We start from the raw sequence: 23,241 nt of genomic DNA on the forward strand, positions 1-23,241 counted from the left end.
TGTATATATATATATATATATATATATATATATATATATATATATATATATGGAAAAGGGTCAGTGAGCCTTAAACACAAGGGCTTTTTACAAAGTTCTTTTTAAGCTTTGCTCGTTCTGTGCCTTTTCCAGGAACTCTGCCAAATACCATAGAAAGATTCCAGACTGTATCAACTATGCACAGTATTATTCGGAAAGCTGCTTATTTTGCACCATCTCTGCTTGGCACCATAAGGCATTTGTTTTAACTACTGTTTTGTTTTTTGCCTGGTTTCAGCTCGTTTTTTGCCTGTATTTTACAAGACTGTATTTTTATCACACTGGCTTTGTATTTGTTTTTCTTGTTTTTAGTTTTTTTTCCAGGATGATTTTACTATTGGACTTTTTAATTTGCATTATGCGATTTGTGTAATGCATATTCAGATATTTTTATAGACAACTTATGAATTCAAATGATTTTTTTAAAAAAAAACTAATGTTCTAGGCTATATTTCTGTTAGGGTTTGATTTCTTAAGTTATGCAATAATCCTTGCATTTCACTCTGAATTCAAGATTCCCAGAGAACATAATGAGCCCATCAACCCACAGCTGTGATCTCAAAGGTGCTTTTTCAAAAGGCAACTGGACTTTGTTTTTGCTTGAAAGCTTTTCACTTCTCATCCAAGAAGCTTCTTCAGTTCTGACTGAATGGTGAAGAATGGAAGGATGTATATCCCTTGCAGTCATCTGGTAGTTAGCACTCTTTCTGAGAGTCATTGAGGCCACTTGGAAGGTTCTCTGTCCAGAATGTGAACTATGCTGTCTTCAAAAGAGTGGCCCTTATCTTTCAAATGCAAATGGATTGCTGAATCTTGTCTTGATGAATTTGTTCTCCTATGTTGTGCCATGCATTTGTGAAGTAGTTGTTTTGTTTTTCCAATATACAAATCTGCAGGTGTCTCACTGCATTGTACTGCATATATCACACTGCTTGGTTTATGTCTGGGTATTTCATCCTTAGGGTGGACAAACCTGCCTTAGTTTTGTTTTTTGTTTTAGTTTGAAGTGTATATGTATACTGTGTTGGACAGAGAGGATTGCTGGTTTGAAAGAGGGGTCAAAGAGACCATCTATATTTAGACTCAACACCCTTCTCTCAACAGGGGGGGGGGATATGACACCACCTATCTCCTGTTTAAAACACAGTCCTTTCAGCGGATCCAAAAAGATTCCACACCCATTTGCACTATTCAGGTGACCCTGAGAGCACAGATAAACCTCCAAGTGGCCTCAACGACTCTCAGAAAGAGTGCTAATGACCAGATGGCTGCTTCCATCCTCCACCAATCAGTCAGAACTGAAGAAGCTTCTTGGATGAGAAGCGAAACGTCTTCAAGGAAAAACAAAGTCCAGTTGCTTTTTTAAAAAACACCTTTGAGACAACCAATACCTGGATGACTGAGAATCTCCACAGATCACATCTCTGATGCAACCAAAAGGCAATATGGAATAGAAGAATAACCAACTATATTATGCATTATAAATGTGGGTAAAATATAATAATATTTCTGAATGTCTACTGAGATTCTCAGTCATTCAGGTCGTAGTTGTCCCGAAGTTGCTTTTTTAAGAGGCAAGTGGACTTTGTTTTTCTTTGGAGACGTTTCGCTTCTCATCCAAGAAGCCTCTTGGATGAGAAGTGAAATGTCTTCAAAGCAAAACAAGAAAGTCCAGTTGCCTTCTGAAAAAGCACCTTTGGGATATTTCTGTTTCAGACAGGGAAGGGATGAGCTCCCCTGAAAAAAATATCAAAGTGTTAAGCTTTAGAAAACTTCTTAGGCAAGAGTAATAATAGAAACTTTTCTGTTTCTAGAAGAATAAAACTCACGTTTTTTCTATCCTCTTTGGAAAAGTTCTCATTGAAAGTCTGACCTTGGCTACACTGCCATTCTTTCCACTAACAAATAATGTTTAACACGTTTCAAATCCAAACTGCAATCGTCTTACTTCACTCTCACTATCTACAATTACAAAACATTTAATGTGAACAGGAGCTCAGAGGGACCCCCTTCGCCATTTATTAGATAGACCATGTTACTCAGAAACTACACCCAGAGAACTTCAACCAGTCAGCACCTCTTCTCTCTATTTAGAGATGACTGAAGTATACTCCCCCCTTACCCTGAGAAATAACTAGGTAAATCTTTGGCAACTAGTTTCCGGAATGATATTCAGCATTTCCTGGAAACAGGATGATATTCAGCATTTCCTGGAAACAGGATCCAAATTGTTAAATGTCACAGAGCATTTGGGTGATAACTACTCAGAACTTGGCACTTTCATTGTGGCAAACATCTCTGACCTCAGGACTATAATATTTAGCCTAATAAGAACCATTATAAATTGCTGGCTAAAGAACTCTGCAATAGTGATAAATGCACAATTCAAACACACAACAAATAAAAAATGCCAATCTCTCCAAAAATTCTTCTCATAAGGCAACTGTGAGACAGGAAAGGCTGTTGTGCACTTTGCCCAGCTATATAATTAAATCACAGTTTATGTTACATATCTTGGATATGAATTCCTGCCTTTTTCAATAATGAGCTGTGAAATTCATATTCTGATCAGTAGACAAATCTAAACCCAAATCTGGCATCCAAGCATACACTATTGAAAAAAAATCTGTGAATGCTGGACTCTGCACCCTGGCTCAAATCCATCTCCAGGAAGACACTTTGGCAAACATCACAGCGTTCCTTAATTAAACTCAGCAACATCATTTCACAATACATTATAAATGCTGTTCTTGTATGCTTTATTTTATTAAACAGCTTGCCTCTAAAGGAGTATTGAATAAGCCAGTGTAACAATTTTAGTCATCTTTTGAATTATTTAGCTAGAAGGAGGTTCTTTAATAGGTTCACCCTGCTTCCTATTTTGTACAGTTTACCTCTGAACAAAATAATAGTCCAGTATTTTCTAAACTAATTAGGTTGTATACTTAAAAAGTTAAATTGAGCAATTTGGATATTCATAAGATGTTTCCAAATTACTTCGGTATATTTTGGCTGAGTTAATAGCATGAGTATTTTTCCTCTCCACCTTTTTTAAAGACAGTATTCATGACCTATCTTTACTCCTTTTCAACTCACCTCACTGTGGGAAATTCTAGGGCAGTGATAGCGAACCTCTTAGAGACCGAGTGCCCAAACTGCAACCCAAAACCCACTTATTTATTGCCGGGTGCCAGATGGGCGTGGCCCACTGGGTGGGGGTGGATGTGGTGGTCATGACAGACTGGATGGATGTGGCCAAGGTGGGCGTGATCACCTCTATGTTGCTCATGGGGAGAGACACTTGTGGGGGCCAGGCAGGGTTGTGGGAGATCCAGAGGGTCTCTGGCAGGTGGAGTGGTGGGCAGGAGGCTCATCCTGTGGGGTGAGCTGAGGCAAGGTGAGGCGAGGCAGGGCGAGGGTGCCATTATCGCAGGGCGAGGCAAGGCAGGGCGGGGGTGCCATTGTTGCAGGGTGAGGCGAGGCAGGGCAAGGCGAGGCAGGGCGAGGTGAGGCAGGGCGGGGGTGCCATTGTTGCAGGGCGAGACAAGGCAGGGGCCAGGGTGGCTGCTGCCTGACACCATCGGCCCCCGCACACAAAGGCCAACGAGCACATGGGGGCCGACAGTGTCCATCAGCAGCCACAGCCTGCCAGCCCCTCAACCAGCACACTCTGGGGTGTCCACAGCCTGCCGCCAGCAGTTCAGAGAAGCCGCCTCTGAGCTGGACGGCCAGACGACAGCTGAGGAGGCGATGCAGTGGGTCATGCCCGGGAAAAGGAGAGCATGTGAGGCCAGGAGGGATGGGATGGGAGGGAGGGAAACTAGCCATGCTGGAATACATCCGGCCACGTGGGATCTCGGCGAGTTAGCGGGCAGCTGGTTGAAGAGGGACAGTTGCCATCTCTGGGGCATGGCGCACGTACCCACAGAGGGGGCTCTGAGTGCCACCTCTGGCACGCATGCCATAGGTTCACCACCACTGGTGTAGGGACTCCTGCTTGAGCAGAGGGTTGGACTAGAAGACCTCTAAGGTCCCTTTCAACTCTGTTATTTTATATTCTGCGTTGTATTACTGCAGGAAAGTGGGAATTGCAAAAGTTTGGGTTTATTTATGGGCTTATTACTAATATGCCATATTATGTGTTAGTTAATCTCATGCTTAAATTCCAAATGAATACAGGTTTTACTTGCCTGCACAATTTAATTCGGGGAAAACATACTTTAAACTAAAATCCAGTTTACACTTATCCATAGGTAAAACTCAGTCGGGTTTACAACTAGATATGTGTAGTTATGAGTAAAAATGCTCTTAGACCTGTTTTCATTCAACAAAATAACATACAGTATCCCAAACATGGAACTCTTCTTTCCAAAGGACTGTTATCTCCCATATTTGTAACATAGTAGGAACCCATCAAGGTTTCCTGATCTGGCCTCTCATGTCAATGCCAGGCTCAAAGAAAACAAATTTCCAAAAGGTTAAGGGATGATATAGATAAGGGATGAAGAACGTCTTAGCTTACCATAATCTAGCTCCTTTTTTTCAACTGCAGATATGAGAACTGAGACAAAAGCTCTTGAAATAAGGGAGGCAACAGGAATGTTAATCATGCTATTGAAAAGAATTCACTCAGCTTTTTGGCTTTTAAAAACAGAGTGGGATGTGATAGGACAGCTTTCTTACAGCAGATGATAGACCTGGCAACCCTGGCTGATAGCTAAATAGGTTTAGATCTGGGTAAGATTTGTAAAGACTACCAAAAACATCCAAAGTTGCAGATTAGAAAGAGCCCTCGAAAAGCACGCTGAGAAAGCTGCAAGGACCAGGAACTAAGTTCATTTTAAGGAATTCTTTACAGTAGTTTTTTTAATGGAAGATCACAAGAAGGGCATAGATGTAAGAGCATTATCCCGCTCATATTCAGAGCATGCTGATTTCAACACAGATTGAGAAATGCAGCCTTCACATTTAGCAGCCACTGACACAAACGTACTTTGCCTTTTTATATTATACTACTCTGTTATCGGGATCTGGATTTTTTTAAATGGCTATGTTTGTATGGAGTATGACACTGGAGCTCTGCCACCTAAGTGTTGCCCCAATACAAAATTAAAGTAATAATGTCCTGAAATTAAACACAATCATCTTTAAATGTTATAATGTTACTAGCATGAAATCAGACAATTGTTTTCTTAGAGACGCTGGGCCTCTGAATAATTAGCGTTCTAAATTAAATCTACAAACTAAACAGGACTATAATTCTTGTATCAGTTCATGCAAGTAATGGACTCATCTCATAGCTGTCTTAGTCTTTCTAAGCTTTCTTGGAGCAGCTTGAAAGAAAACTTCTTTTCTTTTTTCCAAGAGTTCTCTGAGAAAGTTCATTAAAAACAAGTCCTAAAGGCACACCCTATATTTACTTCTGCCAACTTATCTATTGGGTTCCACCCTTACTCCAACTTATCTTATGGGAAGGGAGCAGAAATATTCTGAATGGCTCAGTAACAACTTGCTAAAGCCTAATCAGATGTTTCCACTAATGGTGGGGTAGAACTGTTAAATTCTGTAACTCGTTTTTAAGCTGTAATAAACTGCAAATGACAGCTCCTATATTACTTTGTGCAAAAGTTTTTATAAAATAAAAATAACATTTTTTAGCCTCACACTGCAAGGGAAGGGTTAGGTGAGAGCTAGTCAAGCTTAGGTGAGAATGAATCATATGTGATTCTCTCTCTGTGGAAGGGAAACTCTCAAGTTGAGCACTACAAATTCCTGAATTACATGCCTAAATACTATCTTTGATTGTTTTTCTATTTTTTCAGCCCTGATTTCAGTTTTCCCTTCTTCATTACAGCACAGAAAAAGTGCATTTCTCTTCAAACCTGATTGGGTTTCGGTGGAATTGAGAAGTGATTCATTCTTTCAGATTTAAACAGGTGACACTTCATTTCAGGGAAATTAGGTGTTTAAAGCTCTTAAGTTGTTGTTTCCTCAATTAGACAATGAAGTCATGGCATATCCGTACCTAGTCATCATAAAATAATCAGGAATAGTACTTTGCATTTATACAGATCTCTTGATCAAGCAAGCTTTGAGGGCAGACGCTAACTAATTTAGAACAGCTTCCCCAAAATAATTTCAAATGGGAAATTGTTAAGAATGGTTTCAGATGTTATAAATAAATAAGCATTTTTTTTTCCAGAGTGTATAGCATGGAGCCTCATACATGCTGGGTCAAAGCAAGTGTGTCGCTGAGATCAAGAAACTATGCAAGTGAACTCTGTTGACATTAACAGAACTTAGCCTTGTTCTCCTTCTCCTGTTTCTCCATCTCACTCTCAGCATCCTACAGTCTTGCAGACCAAACAAGAGATAAACAAGACCGCACTACAGTCAGGTAGAAGAAATGCATACCATGGAGACTGTAATTATCAGGCCATGTGACTACTACTAATTGACCCAAGACATCTATCTAAGACAGCATGTCCCTGCATTTTCTATTAACACAGGGATCACCAGTTATCGTATATTTTCTGTGTTCTTATAATTGTTAGATACACGTGTACATGTGGTGTGTGGAGATGCACAGGAAAAATGTAAGTGAACTACTCTTCTGCCATAGATGGTTGAGGCCTGATCGTTATTCTCCTTAGTTTTGTGTCCTAAAGTAATACCTCCTGTTGATCAATATTTGTGGTTTTTTGCTGTTGTTGTTACTTGCTATAATACAAAGTGAAACACACTGTACAGAATTGCACAATCACACAGAGTACAGCTTTTGAAGAGGAAAGGCTGGATGGGAAATGGGAAGAAACAGAAAAGATTAAAAAAAGTAGTATTCTTCTCCTAAAGGCAATTGTTATAGCTACTCATACAAAATATTTTTCTCAATAAAACATAAAGGAGAACATTTTATTCAATGACACTATTATCTCCCAACAGCAGACACCAGGAGAAATGAACAGAAGAACACCCATACGTTCAAAACCCCCCAATTCAAAAGATCTCCCAATACAATAGTTATGTTTTTACAGGTATATATAGCCCATATTCATATACAGATAATCCTCGACTTAGAACAGTTTGCTTAGTGATCATTCAAAGTTAAAATGGCACTGAAAAAAGTGACATGACCATTTTTCACATTTATGACCATTGCAACATCTGGATGGTCATGTGATTTACACTTGGATGCTTGACAACTGACTCACATTTATGATGGTTGTAGTGCCCAGAGGTCATTTGATCACCTTTTGCGATCTTCTGACAAGCAAAGTCAATGGAGAGGCAAAATTCACTTAACAGTGAAGTTACTAATATAACAACTGAAGTGATTCACTTAACAAATGTGGCAAAAAAGTGGTAAATTGGGGCAAACCTCACTTAACAAATTTCTCACTTAGCAATAAAAATTTTGGGCTCAATTGTGGTTGTAAGTTGAGGACCACCTGTATCACACTGTGGCATTATTTATCCCATTGAGGTTTGCGTAAACACAAGACCTAAGCTATAGATTCACAAAACATGCTGAGGAAAACCATACTGCAATGTGGGAATTTATCGATGTTGAAATAACAAACAAAATATGGAACTGCAAAGTGAGAAAAATAGTTATTCCTTAATGTAGTTACTCATACATATACTCTAACAGAGGCAAATATGCAAATATTGGGCAGAAATAGCACCTCTCAGAAACTAAGCACCATATCCTTTCTCAAACATAAACATGCCATAATGCAAATGAACCCAGTTTACTCAAAAGGAAATAGACCAATCTACTCAACATGATAACACCCCCTCCTCCAAACCATGTGTTCAACTAAAATTCTTAGAATTTTTTCCAACAACTATAGCTAATTCTGGGAGTTTTCGTCACTGGAAGATCAGAGGTTTGGGAAGGTAGCAATAGATACACTATGCCTTATAAACAGGTTTCACTACATTATGGTCACCAAAAGACCTAGAATACTGTGCAAAACTAAACTGGTTCCTCCCAGTTAATCCTGTCTGGCTGCCACTTCCAAGAGGAATCTTTATTCTTTGAAGTATTTCCATCAAAAGGGTTTCTTTCACACTTACTTTGAAAGCCACATAATAAGCTTAATAAGACTGGCGAATAAAACATAAACTGGGTTCATTCAAGTTAGTTGAAATTACAGGAGTAAAATCCAACACATCTTGAGGCCACAAGGCTGAGAAATGCTGGCAGCATGTCCAACAATCTGATTTGTTTTTGATTACACTAAAAACAAATCACAAATAGAAGGTCACCAAAGACTTAATAGTGTTTATCATGTTTCATATATATGAAAAGATCCCCCCACACACAAACCTCTTACTTTCAAACTTATTACTTTTTTAAATGAAGCAACCTTGGACTTTCTCTATCAACTTTCACTATTTATCCTTGTCTTTTTTTTTTTAATGAAACGTTGAGCATTCTTTGAAGCAAAACACTGCTGCAGCCATATTCTAGTGTTTATGGGATTGAAGGCATTGTTGTAAACAAAGTTTACACTACAGAGGAACACTGCATCTTTTTTAAATGGAAAGAATGTAAAATAATAATAAAAGGGCAGACAACACATTAATTATTCTGGTTTCTAATCCTTTTTGTTTTGAATGGAATGAGCTTTTTTGTGAGAAAAAATAATATGAAAGAACCAAAAAATAAAGAACTAGAATCTATGTTAACAGAATTCCAATGGAGAAAATATGGAGCAAAAGTGGCTCTCAGGTGGCAAGTTGTAATTAGAAAGAACCATCTGGAACAAAAGGATACTAAGCCTAGTATAACCCCGCTCTCCCCAAATATATTCTGAAATCACAAAATGAGAAATGTACATTATACATTATACAATGGAGAATAATAGAGTTCACAGATATTTCTGTCAATCCAGTGTGAAAAGTCAGATCTTTTATCCACTACATAAAAATCCATTAGAAACCTTTCCCTGAAATTTCAGTTTAAAATATACATATTCTGCATGCTTAGTTTATGTAATCTGCTTCTGTTTCTGAACCAAAATGACTGGTACTTTTAATTCACAGTTTTCACGTGTGGGTGCTGTAATTTCAGGCAGTATAAGAAAGATGGAAACAGATAAAATAAAAAAAATCTGAAAAGTACTGCAAAATTCTTTTTCATCTGGGCAACAAAAGCATAATACAAATCAGCTTATGGATTTCTCTAGTTAACAGTAGCCAGGGCTGGCATACATAATTTTTGTTGGGGTTCTCCACACTTAGAGAACATCAATACCAAAGAACATATCACAATTTTGCAGTGGTTTTGACTCCAGTGACTAAGGTACTACTTCAAGACTAATCTCCCTAAGCTCAAAGAATCCCAACTAATAGTATGTAAGAATCTTTTTTAAGACTAATAAAGATCAGCTTAAGTGAAGTCTCCCTCTTTTCCTATGTTTGAAAAAGCGAGATTTATCACCACAAATCTTACTGTTTATCCAGTGGATTTTTAAAGCTGTATTAAAACTTTAAAAACAGATCTGTTTAAAATACTGACACAGCAAAGAAGCTCATTTGCTGACTCTGAGACCCAATGCTAAACTTTCTCTGAAGTGAAATTTGCTAAGTGTTAAATCAGAACTAGTCTTCAACTAATCTGGGCAGTAGGCTAGCTATTTAAGGTTATACAAAACAAGTTGCAACTAGACCAAACAGTTTGACTTTCTTTCTTTGGATTAATGAAGAAATGCCACTGAAGGTCTTTTATTTATCTGTAATTGAGGAATAGTCTCAGGAGGTGGGCATAAACAATAGGGAACTGTCATTTAATCCACACTTATGCAAGGAAAGTAAAACTATCAAACACAATAGAAGAGACTATAGGTAGATCAAGTCTGAACTGTGGAGTTCTTGATGATGTCTGAGCCTGGTTGGTAACATCATGTAACATCATCGGTGCTAGTGAGTATGGGGTTTGATCCCTGTTTATATACAGTAGCTTGACCTGCCAGTATTGATCGGGTATCTATTTCTCCTTGGTAATTCCTTGATTTGGGTGTTGTTTTCTGCTTGTTTACCTGGAGCTAATTCCTGCTTAGCTGGGTGTAGGCTGCTGGAAGGGATGTGTTCTGATCTTTTTGTTGTCTCTTTTGAATTGTGTGCACATATGTGTCAGTTAATGGCTGATTTGCTGAATACCAGGTTTCCAGGAATTCTCCAGTGTTTTTTGGATTTGACTTGGTCTAAGATGCTCACAGTTTCCCAACAGAGCGCCTGTGAGCATCCTAGACCAATCCTAGACAAAGCAAACAACCACAGAGCACCAAGGACTCCACTATCCAAACTTATTCTCACTTTGCATGGGCCCACCTGCCAATCACAGCAACTTTATTATTGATTTCTATACTATTCAGTTTAATTCATGAGTAAATTTGTTCAAGATTTTAGGCTTAAGGTTAGAGTTGGTGTATCAGAGTTTAATCAATTAATTGTTTAGAATAGATAATCCATAAAAATATTAAAGATTTAGATTACAGTTCACAATTCTAGAGAGATTTAAATATTTCTCCCTCTGCCATATCTGCAATGAAAGAGGCTCTCCCTTTCCCCAAATACGCTATTTGCGAACGTTGCAAGGACGTGGAAGTCCCAAATGCATTACAATATGTATTGGGGTTTCCTATTGAAAAAAAGACATTTTTAGGGAGAAAAATTAAGAAATCCTATGTACTGATCTCCCAAGTTACATCTCTTTTGGATCTTAGATTCGCCAGATGCCCAGACTTTGCTGGTTTGTATGAAAGCTCCCTTTTGCCTTTTGCTGAATTTTTTTTTAAAAGCATTCAATTCAGATTAGGTTCGTGGGGGGAGGGCAAGCTAATTCTAATTTAGAATTTAAAAACCAGAATTTATTTCCACTTTTCAGCAAAATTGGTCCACCCACAGCAAACAATGGGTTTGCTTAACAATCATGGTGATTCACTTAACGCAGTGGTTCTCAACCTGTGGGTCGGGACCCCATTTGGGGTCGAACGACCATTTCACGGGGGTCACCAAACAAGGCTGTCCGCCATTTTTTCCCCCTTTTCTTTGGCCACGCCCCTGGTACCCGGTGATGTATAAGTGGTTGGGGGTCACCACAACATGGGGAACTGTATTATGGGGTCACGCATTAGAAAGGTTGAGAACCACTGACTTAACGACTGCCACAAGATAAAGTTGTAAACTTGGGCCAGCCACGTAATGCCCCACTTTACAAGTGTTATGACTTACAATCATAATGGGCAGGCTTCACTACCATTGTAAGTCAAGGATTACCTATAAAGGTGGCCCAGGCTTATTCTAACTCAACCTAGAGAGTATTACAGCAGCTGGGCTTCTATTAGCATATGTCATGTCATCTCTTCTTAGCACAGTGGTTCTCAACCTATGGGTCGGGACCCCATTTGGGGTCAAACGACCATTTCACGGGGGTCGCCAAACAACGCAGTCCGCCATTTTTTCCCCCTTTTCCTTAGCTGTGCTACTCCCTTTTATTCTATTGGCTTTTGAAAGCCAATAGAATAGACTCTCTTGAATAGAGTCTAATTCTATTGGCTTTCAAAAGCCAATAGGAATTGTCCAGGCTGTCTCTGCCCTGCTGAGCCCACCAAAAGTCCCATTCTGCAAACGGTGCTGCACCAGTTGAGTAGTCCTCGACTTACAACCGGTTCAGTAGTCCTCAACTTACAACCGGTTGGGGGTCGCAGCATTAAAAAGGTTGAGAACCATTGCCTTAGCAGAATGATGACAATCTCCCTCTCATGATGGCAGGTAAGAGAAATTGCTAATGAAAACAAATTTCAATCTATTATAATAAACACATTAAATGGCTTCCATAAAAACTATGACTAACAGCTTGCTCTTCTTTTAAAAATTGACTTTATGTATAAGAGCACCTGCTTAACTGCAGAACAGATTTGTTAAGAACATATTATTGCCAAAATGGGTAAAGCACATGGGCTAATCTTTCCAGCACTTTCCAAACAAGTCACACTCACAGTATGAAGCATTTGTACACTAGAATACCAGCTGATCAGTCAATTGTTAAGTGTATTTTAATCTAATAGTAATACTATATCAGATTCCAAATGCAACTCAAAAGGCTGTAAAAATTCAAATAATGATACAGTTACAAAATGGCTGGCAGCTGTTATAAAAGATTTATAAACTCCTATTTTTATATCTAGAAACATAACTCAGCTTCTAACCCAGTGTTTCTCAATCTTGACAATTTTAAGGCATGTGGACTTCAACTCCCAGAATTCCACAGCCAGCATTGCTGGCTGTGGAATTCTGGGAGTTGAAGTCCACATGCCTTAAAATTGTCAAGGTTGAAAAACACTGTAAAATCTAACCCCTAAATCAGTGTTCCTTAAGTGTGGCAATTTAAAGCTGCTTGGACTTCAACTCCTAGAAAGGAACATGCTAGCTGGGGAATTCTGGGAGTTGAACTCCATACAGTTTAAAGTTGCCAAGCTTGAAAACACCACCCTACATATACAAAGTAAATTTTCAGAGACAGCATTCCATTCCATAACAACAAACACTGAGACTCATACACTGGATTTGCACTCCTAAGACGTCTACTAACTTCAGACTTGGAAATTACAAATGTATGAAAATTGTTGTATTAATCTATTGTATATTATCAGAGTTTTTGCCAATCATTTGGATGATACTCTCTTTTGGACCATATAATAAGTTGAATACACTGTTTTTAGTCATGCCTGAGAATAGAATTCTAATTTAGATGTGAGGTGGGTTCTGTAGAGAAACATAAGCAATTACCTGAGGCAAGAATGCTCTGTATTGATTCTATGAACCAATGTTTGGATATATTAAAAGTAAGTCTGCCTACCTATTTTCCAAGCTTTGATAAATCAATGTCCTTTCTCAACTCTCCTCTTGATATTTATCTTAAACATTTCCATGGAGGAATATAGCTATGTGAAACTGATTTGCTTCCATCTGTAGCAGTGGTTCTCAACCTGTGGGTCGGGACCCCATTTGGGGTCGAACGACCATTTCACGGGGATCGCCAAACAAGGCTGTCCGCCATTTTTTCCCCCTTTTCTTTGGCCACACCCCTGGCACCCGGTGATGTATAAGTGGTTGGGGGTCACCACAACATGGGGAACTGTATTATGGGGTTGCGGCATTAGAAAGGTTGAGAACCACTGGTCTATAGATCTGAGTTGTGTAAGCATCATCTGAAGTGCTCCCTTCTCTCCTTGTAACTCCTCTTTCCTGATTCACAGCAGACTACCATTTATTGTTAAGTTTTCCCCTTCAGATCCAGTTAGGAAGCTTGAGTTAAAGAATAACTTTTTAAATTAACCATTTCAATCAATTCCTACTACACCTTTACTAGGAATACAAGCCTACCTTAAAGAAAAGTTATAAGGATTTCGACAGTCAGGATTTGTTCTGAGTTTGCCAAAACAGGAAGCTGAAGTTAATTATCTCAGGAAGGATTCAGGTATTGAATGCCAAAAGGGGAATGGAAAGGGTCTGTTTGAAAAGGAAGACAATGTGAACTGGACAGCCACGGCTAAGTGCTGGCAGCAGTCCTTAAGACTGTGACATTTGGGGAAAGCATGCACTGAAAGCGCTGCCAAACTCAGCCAGGATTATCCCATTCACATGCTATGTCTCTCAAACATGGCGCATGATGATCAGAACTGGTTATATGGAAGATATAACATAAACTAAAATGTCTTTAGATTTTCACAAGCCTAGAGGTTTAGATTCAATTCCAAAACAGAGCTTTGGAATACATGTGGACACAACTGAAGCTTTAAAAAGTTGAGAAAAAGGATAGATGCATTAAAAAGCTTCAAACAGATGGCTGCATTAATATATACTCCAAAGCTGCTTTTTTGAAACTGAACCTGAAGCTCTGAACAGTTTTAATTTCTACACAGTCTCAAATCTTACTATTTCTCCCACCCACCCACCCAAAATAATGTTGCTAAAAGACAAGTTTTCTTAATAGCATTATAGCCTTCCTCTTGTTTTTCTCTTAAAAACTGAAAGAATACTTTAAAAATACTAAATGCTAGCCTCAGGTTCGTAAATTTTATGTCAAATAATTCATATTTTTAGGAAACAGTTACAGCCATTCCTGGCTCAACTTTGCAAAAAGATTCTGTGATCAGTTCTTAACGCTGGTGTGCAAACAATGACAAGCGTCACTGTGTTAATCATCTGTTTCCATTATTAACATAATTCTTTGTTTTATTATTATCTTACACAAGGGGAATAGACACATTTTTAAATACCTAACTGATAAAAAGTCTGAACTGGACCTTGTGAACTGGCATTAAACCAAACCTTCTGGCTTTGAGGTTTTGGAGCTATTGCCTCTGATGCTCCTGGAGTAGCTGATGGAAAGGCTGGAGAAATCAAGCGTATCTTCTGCAATTGGCTAACGATCAGGGTTGCATTCTTGAACAGGCAAATAAATTCCTGCCTAAAGTCTGTGATTATAAAGTGTTGTATAACTGGCCATTTTCCTTTCAGATTTTCCAGCTACAAAGAGCTCTTCTCAAAGACCATGATTTTTAGAATAACATTTTTATGCTAAATAACGTATATTATTTTTCTCCATGTTAATTTTAAAGCAATATTTATGTGTAATGTGAAATACTGTGTGTGTGTGTAGGTGTATTGTGAGGCATCAAAACTTCTAAAGTTTTCCAATGATCTAGAATAGGGTTTCCCAAACTCCCATGGGGTGACGCAGACAGAATCCAGAGAAGGTTTGAAGAATCTTTTAGTTATACATTTTTGCAATAAATCTACACTAGTATCTTGTCTCCTTCATGGATTACTGCCTTGTCATGGGGAAGGGGCTTGCATAACTCAATGAAGCTATGAGCTATGCCACCCAAGACGGACAGGTCATAGCAGAGAGTTCTGACAAAATGTGATCCACTGGAAAAGGAAATGGCAACCCACTCCAGTATCTTTGCCATGAAAACCCCATGAATAGTGCCTGAAGGAATGTTGTCCATGGGTCACAATGGGTTGACACAACTTCGCAATTAACAACAAGTATCTTGTAGAAGAGGCTCGATTTTTGTTGGTTTTTTTGTTTTTATTATAAATAAATTTTCACTGTTTGAAATATAAACAGTATTGTTTATATTGCTCATTTGTGTTTGTTTTGATATTTGGGTTTTTAGAGAAGGTTTGTACATTAAAATAACATTAAAGAGAGTGAGAAAATGTAAAACCTCTTAATAGCATCAAGCAGAAAAAAAGTTACAGGTGAAACTACTGGGCTGTCCATGATTATCTCTATGATTTCTTATTTATGCATTCAATTTCTAAGACCACAACTTCTAGAAGATATGATAACAGATAAGACTCTGTGATTACCATTAGACGTATTTCACATATATTTTCAGTTTTTAAAATTCCTAACATTTACTAGACATCCAGCTTATTTTTCTTGCTACAACTGAAGACAGAAACTAGAATGAGTCATTAGTCCAATAAAGTTGTGTTTTAGGGGGGTTCATGTGTTGGGACACGCACTGTGTTTCCAACTCAGAAATTTTGGACATTTGTACTAGACTGTTCAAGATCAGCCATGGTTTGAGGAACAAAAAGCTGGACCACTTTCCTTTCTCTGCATTTTGGATTAAACAAAATCTGGGTGGGCAAGTAGAGCAAGTGTGGTGTCCACTGCCCCCACTCTTCCCTTAGGAACTTCCAGGATTGCATAACCAGCATCTATCTTCCAGCACCTTCCCTCCCTCAATCCACTGTCACCAACATCCCAGTGTGATAGAATGATATATCACATCAGTCTTATCTTCTACCCTTTTCCCAGTAGCTTCTCTGTGCTCTGTAGTGTTCTTGGCTTTTTCTTGTTCCTCTTTCAAATCTTCTCCCTGAAACAAAACAGCCACCTTTGTTCTAGGCACAGACCAAAAAGCACCCAAAACATCAAGTTTTGGCTTGCCCATACTCCTTGAACCTAAGCATTTTAAATATGGGACCATTCAAAACCAAAATCTCTACTCTTTCTTAGTGTTCTTGCTTCTGAGATATACCTGCAATTTATACTAGTAGGATAAACCTCTGTGCTCCATCAAATGCTTCAGGCAGAAAGGAGGCAGAGAACATTTGCTAAATGCTGAGTTATACACACAGAAGAAGAAGAAAAAAAGCAACACGGATTGACCATGCAAACTGTTTCTAAGAGGAAAAAGCTTACTACAATGCACAGTATTGTCAATCAAATTGTACATCCACTCCACAAGTGCTGTGTCCACCAGGGTCCCCTGTGAAACCATCTGCTTTGCATACTCTGACATTTAAGGAAACTGGTTTCCCTAAGCAGTTGACATATAAAGAGTGAAACATCTGACAACTACAGGTGTGGTATTTCCCCTTGAGTCAACACACATGCCACACAGAGAGGAAACCTTGCCTTCAAATTGATCACACTTCTAGGTAATCTTTCTCCTACTTAGAATCTACGTGGCATTTCTTTCGAAACGGCTATTCATGGATTTCACCTGCAATCATAGGCGCAGCTTCTTCGAAAGGGAGCCCCCCCCCCGCGCCCTCAAACTGCCCGGGAAAAGGCCTTCCTTTGGAATAAGGGAATCGCGTCCCCAGTTTGCAAAGCCCAGGAAGGAAAAATGCCCGGCCAGCCCTCGATTTAACCAGGTTAGCATTTCAGCATTCCTAATCAACTCGACTAACTCTTCGAAGGGCTTCCAAAAGGCCGTTGCTGGCAAGCGAGCCAAAACCCGTAGGCGTCCCCTCTTAAGGCAGAAGAAGCCCCGCTCCGGCCACGTTCTCTCGGCTCTTCTCCCTGGTCGTCGGGTACCTGGTGCGTCTCCTCGCCGTGCTCCAACTGAACGATCCCCTGACTCCTGCCTTCCGTGTCGCTCAACAAGTCATCCTCGGAGTCCTCGAAGACCGACGACGAGCCCGTGGAGGAGAGCGAGGACGTCGAGAGCCGCCTGGAGGATTGCAGCAGATGCAGCGAACTGTCCGTCGTCAGCCAAGCCCCGTTCGGCTCCGTCGGAGGCAGCATGGCAGGGCTGCGCTGCGCCTCTCCGCCGTCCTCCTCCGAAGTTACGGTCAGCTGCGGAATAACCGCCTGCAGCACCCCATTGCGGGGCCGGCAGCTCTTCCCGGCAGGCTCGGGCAGCTGCCGGCTGGCCATCGCGCAGCGAGCCTCGAAGAGCGAGCACAGCTCTCCCACGCTCAGCTGCCTCCTCCGGCCCAGCTCCGGGCTGCTCCCGCCGCTACTGTCCTGGGCTTCTCTGGACTCCATGGGGAAGGCGAAGGCGCTAGCGCTGCCGCCGCTCTGGGCGCCGCGAAGGGTGCAGGGGGCCGAGCCGCCCAGGCGGAGAGTCCGGGGCAGCGAAGCGCTTGGGCGACTGCTCCTCCTGGCACCTCCGTGCCGGTAAGCAGGCGTCTGAAAAGGGCTCGGGCTGTCGCTGCATGGCCGGCCCGCGCCCCGTCAGGCCGATCCCGCCGTCCTCTGACTCATCCCCGGGAAACTGCTCGAGTTGCTTAACCGCCCCTCAGCCTGACCCATATGGGTAGATGGCGCGGCTGCCCCACGCTGCTGCTCTCGGGCGGCATACGCAACCGGGAGAAAGGCGGAGTCTGGAATGTGCGTAAAGGGCCCGCCCGCCCCGCTCGCTCCCTCCCACACGGAGCCTTTGCTCTTGTTTGTTTTGAGGTAGCGTTCGCCTCGCCTCCCTTTGCCTCTCCCCCCCCCCCTCTCTCTCTCTCTCTCTCTCTCAACGAAACCTGGAAATTTGTCGCCAAATTCGGCCGATTTATATATATAAAAAAAAGGACAAGCGTTACCCAGCAAACCGCAGACCTGTCAGGGAAGCAAGTTTCTCTCGGCTCTGCAACTGCTTGGCGCCGCCTTCCCCTGGGCTCCTGGAACGGTGCAAAGTACGGCTGGTTTCCCTCGCGTGTTGCACGCACTCGTCTCGCAAACGTCCTCCCACAAGGTGTGTTTTACAAATGCCAGGAATGGAAAGGAACCGTAAGATGCAGTTATGAGAAGCGAACGAGTCATAGTCGCTGTCCCTACCCGCTTCAAGTGGCCTACCCTACCCGCGGCACTTGAGTTGTTTAAAACTCCGTCTGTTCCGTCCTGTGGTGCTTTGCAGACAGTGCCGGATTTAACTCCCAAAATACCCTAGAAAAGCGGAGGCGAATAAAATGGTACCTTATTTCTTCTGTGCAAGTAATTAAAATTGGGGCACTTTATTAATAAATGCAACATCAAATGTAGCATGAAATCAATAATAAAATAAAGAATGAAACACATAGGCATATGCATCCTTGCTCCTTTGGGTGGTCTTCCCACTTGGGAACCCTGCAATTTTACTACTGTATATGCAATTGTACCCAGAGGTCTACCACCATTTCAGTTTCCTAACAGAACAATTAACCAGTGGAACAGCTTGCTTTCATTCAGAAGTTGTGGGTGCTTCATTACTGGAGGTTTTTAAAAAGAGACTGGACAGCTACATGTCTCAGATAGGGTCTCCTGCTTGAGTAGGGGGTTGGACTAGAAGACCTCCAAGATCCCTTCCAGCTCTATTCTGATTGAAGTAAGCTAGTACTTCACCTCCACCTCCGTTCTGGGTGTCTGAATATGTCTTCCCCCTTCCAAATGAAAGAGTTCCCCTTGGAGAAGGCAGTTAAACTCTCACCACCTGTTCTTGGGGAGGGGAGGGGGAGATGTCTCTTCCATTTCTCTGGAATTTGGATGAGGCAAAACTAGATTCATCTGTCCCCAGTTTTAAGCAAAAGGTTCTAATTTTTCCCCTTTAAGCTGAACACTTGTTTTGGACTGCATGTATGATGCTACCACAAACCTAAGGTTGGGTGAGGGCTATCAGATCTGGGCTGCAAATTCCCACAGGACCCCTAGGTAGAAGAGGAGGAGGAGGAGGCGGAGGGGGAGGAGGAGGAGAAGGAGAAGGAGAAGAAGAACTGAACGTTAGCTGCCATTTAGTGGTCTTGGAGAAAATCTAAGTAGGTAGTCTCTAGAGGCCAACACAAACTTGATGGCTCACATAATCATCTGATAATCAAAAACCAGATCTGCGAACAGCTAGAAGCAAACAAAATTATAACTGGTAGCCAGCATGGGTTTGTTAAAAACAGATCATGCCAAACCAAGCTTATTTCATTCTTCGATAAAGTGACCAACTTAACAGACTAGCGAAACTAAGTATATATAGTATACTTAGATTTCAGAAAGGCATTCAACAAAGTAGACCACAATCTACTGCTTAGTAAGTTAGAAAAAGGTGGAATAGACAACATCACCACCAGATGGATTTGTAGCTGGCTGACAAACGGTACTCAACAAGTAGTACTCAGTGGTACTACATCCACATGGAGAGAAGTAAGCAGTGGGTACCACAAGGCTCCGTCTTAGGCCCAGTACTCTGCAATATTTTCATTAATGACTTAGATGAGGGAATAGAAGGGAACTCATCAAATTTACAGATGACACTAAACTGGCAGGAATAGACAACACCCCAGAAGAAAAGCTCAGGATCCAAAAAGATCTTGATAAACTTTGTTGGGCCCTATCCAACAAAATGAGTTTTAATGTTGAGAAAAGCAAAGTTTTACATTTTGGCAGAAAAAAGTCAAAGATATGAGTACAGATTAGGTGAGACAGTAACAGTAACTGTGAGAGGGACCTTGGAATCCTAGTGGATGATCACTTGACTATGAGCAAGCAGTGTTCAGCATCAGTCAAAAAAACTAATATCCTGATGTCATGTGTCTGACTAATGAAACACTTCAAAGAACTTTCAGGCATGGTTTAACCTAAAAAGTTTTTTATTAGTGTAGAGGGGTGTCAGCACAGCATGGTGGATGCCAAGATCTGAATTTCCCTTCCTTTGCACATAACATTCCAAGCATTTCCCCTCCCCTATTTTGGGGTCATGATTCACATTTTCCAATTAACCTGGAGGGCAAAGATTCTTTTTTTTATTAATTATACAAAATTAAAAACACATTGGACATAGATATGACATCACTGGTTCAATACATCTTCCAACATTTTTCAATAGTATTAGTACTTGAGGGCAAAGATTCACTTCCCTTCCTTTTCCCGGGCTTTCCTTATAATTCTCCTCCCCTTTCTCTATCATCTGAATTAACTTCAAAAATAGCAGACAGTTCTGCATATTTTGTCAAAGCAAGAATATTCAATATTAGCAGCGTTGACACCTGGGTTGTACAGAGGCATAGAATCAAGATCACGTGAAGTATTACTACAGCTTTATAAAACCCTAGTAAGACCACATCTGGAATGCTGCAACCAATTTTGGTCATCATACTATAAAAAAGATGTTGAGACCTTGGAAAAAGTTCAGAGAAGAGCAACTAAGATGATCAAAGGCCTGGAGACTAAAACATATGAAGAACGGCTGCAGGACTTGGGTTTGGCTAGTCTAAAGAAAAGAAGAAATAGGGGTGACATGATAGCAGTATTCCAGTATTTGAGGGGCTGCCACAAAGAAGAGGGGGGTCATACTATTTTCCAAAGCACCAGAGGGCAGGACAAGAAACAATGGTTGGAAACTGATCAAAGAGAGAAGCAACCTCGAATTAAGGAGAAACTTCCTAACAATGAGGACAATTAACCAGTGGAACAGCTTGCCTCCAGAAGCTTGCCTTAGCTGTGCTACTCCCTTTTATTCTATTGGCTTTTGAAAGCCAATAGAATAGACTCTCTTGAATAGAGTCTAATTCTATTGGCTTTCAAAAGCCAATAGGAATTGTCCAGGCTGTATCTGCCCTGCTGAGCCCGCCAAAAGTCCCATTCTGCAAACGGTGCTGCACCAGTTGAGTAGTCCTTGACTTACGACCGGTTGAGTAGTCCTCGACTTACGACCGGTTGGGGGTCGCGACATTAAAAAGGTTGAGAACCACTGGGCTAGACAGTCATTTGTGTGAGATGGTATAGGTCCCCTTGCTTGAACAGGGGAGCTCCAAGACTTCCAAGGTCTGTTCTGTCCTGTCCTGTCGTATTCTTTCTAGTAGTCTCAAGTTTTGCAGTCCAGACCTGTTAGTTCTAAAACTGGAGTAGCAATGATTAAAAAGGTTTTATTTTTTAAAAAATACAACAGAGAGCCAGTTTAATCTAGTGATTAAGGCCCCAATCTAGAAACCAAGAGACTGAGTTTTAGTCCCGCCTTAGATATGAAAGGCATCTGAGGTCAATCCCTCAGTCCAACTCACCTCACTGGATTGTTGTGGAGAAAAGAGGAAGAGGAAACAATATTCAATATGTTCAGCACCTTAAGTTATAAATATAATTAAGGCAGGGTTAAAAAAATATTTAACAAAAACATCCTTAACTAAAGAGAAGAGAGTAATAATGTCATTTGAATCCCAGAACTGAGTGAACTGCTTGAGTCAATTAATTCTAATGCGTTAGATTTTGCCCCAAATAGACCAATTTCTCCTATTACAAAAACAACAAAACAGAGTGGGGTAGATATGACTTTCCTGATCCTGTCTATGGTGCTACAGCCATTGAACATCTCACTGCAGATGTAAAAATAAAAAAAAAGTAATGTTACTTCTCCAGCTTTTTCAGTGGCAACTTGGAAAACTAAAAATACGGTTACCATATAAGTGGCTGAGATATCCTGGATATGCAATGCTAGTGAGAGCAATCGAGCAATTGGCTGGGAAAGGAATTCTTGGCCAGCCAGTCTCTTTTTTATTACATTGTTTTCTTAATTCTTCATTCTATCATGACATCAAAGTAGGCTGCCAAGGAAAAGTCAAGATTCAAAACATTCCCTCGAAATTACAAAAATATACATCTCTGTCCTCGTTCTCAGTTTGTGTTCTCTAGCTATGCTGCATTAGAATTCCTAATTTCCTCAGTCACCAGGTCATTTGGCTAGTGATAGAAGAGATTGTGGAAGTTGTCCATTTCTTCTAGAAGATGGTAGCTGTCTTACATTATTCTTTTGATCAATGAAAGCAAGCAAATGGTAGTCTGACTGGTACAGTGAAGACCAAAAAAACTTTCATCCCTCGTTGATTTTATTTTAATGAAATATATTTTCTGAGTACTAAAAGAATAATTTCATTTTCATTTGTTCTTCTCCTCCTCCCCAGCAATGATACTTCATTTTTATTTGGGCCAAAATTTTAAGAAGCCTTGATAGGAAGAAGTTTATTGATGAAAGAGGAAAGTATATTAACTAGAGCAGAAATTCTATATAAGAAGGATTGCAATCGATAACAAAAGGTTAAATACTATTATCATAAGCAGCAACTGGAGCGTCTTTATCCATCTTTCTCTCAACAACTCAGAGTATCTGAACACAAAAGCCTACAGTCTTTAGATAATATGTACAGGGCTTAATTGAATAAAACGAGGCCATTCCATTTGAAATCAACTCTGTCTTGGCACTCCCTCATTCCAAACTATTACAAAATCTGATCCACTTCAGAAGTGGCTATGTACACATGATGCCATGGTTTATAGAATCATGTTTTATTAAGTAAATACAGTGATCGATTTTTAGAAGGCATTAAAACATGTATCATTATATACTGAGCACTGTAGATGCGACATCGCACTGAGATCACACCACATACCAAGTCAAAACTGCATAAACCATGCTACAGTGTATGTAAAACCAACTGCAAACTTCAGTCTATGATGGGCAGCCCAAATGTAGTAGTCCTAAAATTGCTAGCCTGTTTCTTCAGCTGTTTGGATTATGGTAATGTTGGGGGGGTGGATAGGATACCTGCTTATTTCTCTCCTATCCACCCTCGGTGTATCATTTGGGAGTAGCATATCTGAGCTGAAATACTACTTCTTGACTGTCATTTAATGGTTACTTGGAATTTTCCAATCAGATACAGAAGTCCAACTATAATAAGCTCACTATTGCTGAGACCTTAGTATCTAATTAACAGGCTTGAAGTATTATATAATCCATCCTGGAGCTTTACTTTTCATTTGATTATAACATATTCAACGAAGAGCTTTACTTTGTTGAACCATGATCCACAGAAGCTGATACTATCACAAATAGTGAATCTTTGAACCACCACATGATTGGATTTTTTTTTGTGTGCTGCAAGACTAATATGGAGGCCCTTCTGGAAACTATAGTACTGTAGTCTATCAGTCTT

At 40.4% G+C, this 23,241-nt stretch overlaps 1 protein-coding gene across 1 annotated transcript in view; it reads right to left on the reverse strand.

The window, feature by feature from the left end:
* The window catches only part of ITPKA (inositol-trisphosphate 3-kinase A), a 56,279-nt gene extending 38,569 nt beyond the window's left edge, over positions 1-17,710 (reverse strand). Inside the window, exon 1 of the mRNA XM_039323880.1 lies at positions 16,898-17,710. Coding sequence (XP_039179814.1) covers positions 16,898-17,350 — 453 coding nt within the window. The 5' untranslated portion in view covers positions 17,351-17,710. The remainder of the gene's footprint in view (positions 1-16,897) is intronic.
* Between the last annotated feature and the right edge of the window lie 5,531 nt (positions 17,711-23,241).

Source organism: Crotalus tigris, unplaced genomic scaffold, assembly GCF_016545835.1.
Source record: "Crotalus tigris isolate CLP2741 ecotype Arizona unplaced genomic scaffold, ASM1654583v1 scf7180000024286.1529876, whole genome shotgun sequence".
Taxonomy (NCBI): domain Eukaryota; kingdom Metazoa; phylum Chordata; class Lepidosauria; order Squamata; family Viperidae; genus Crotalus; species Crotalus tigris.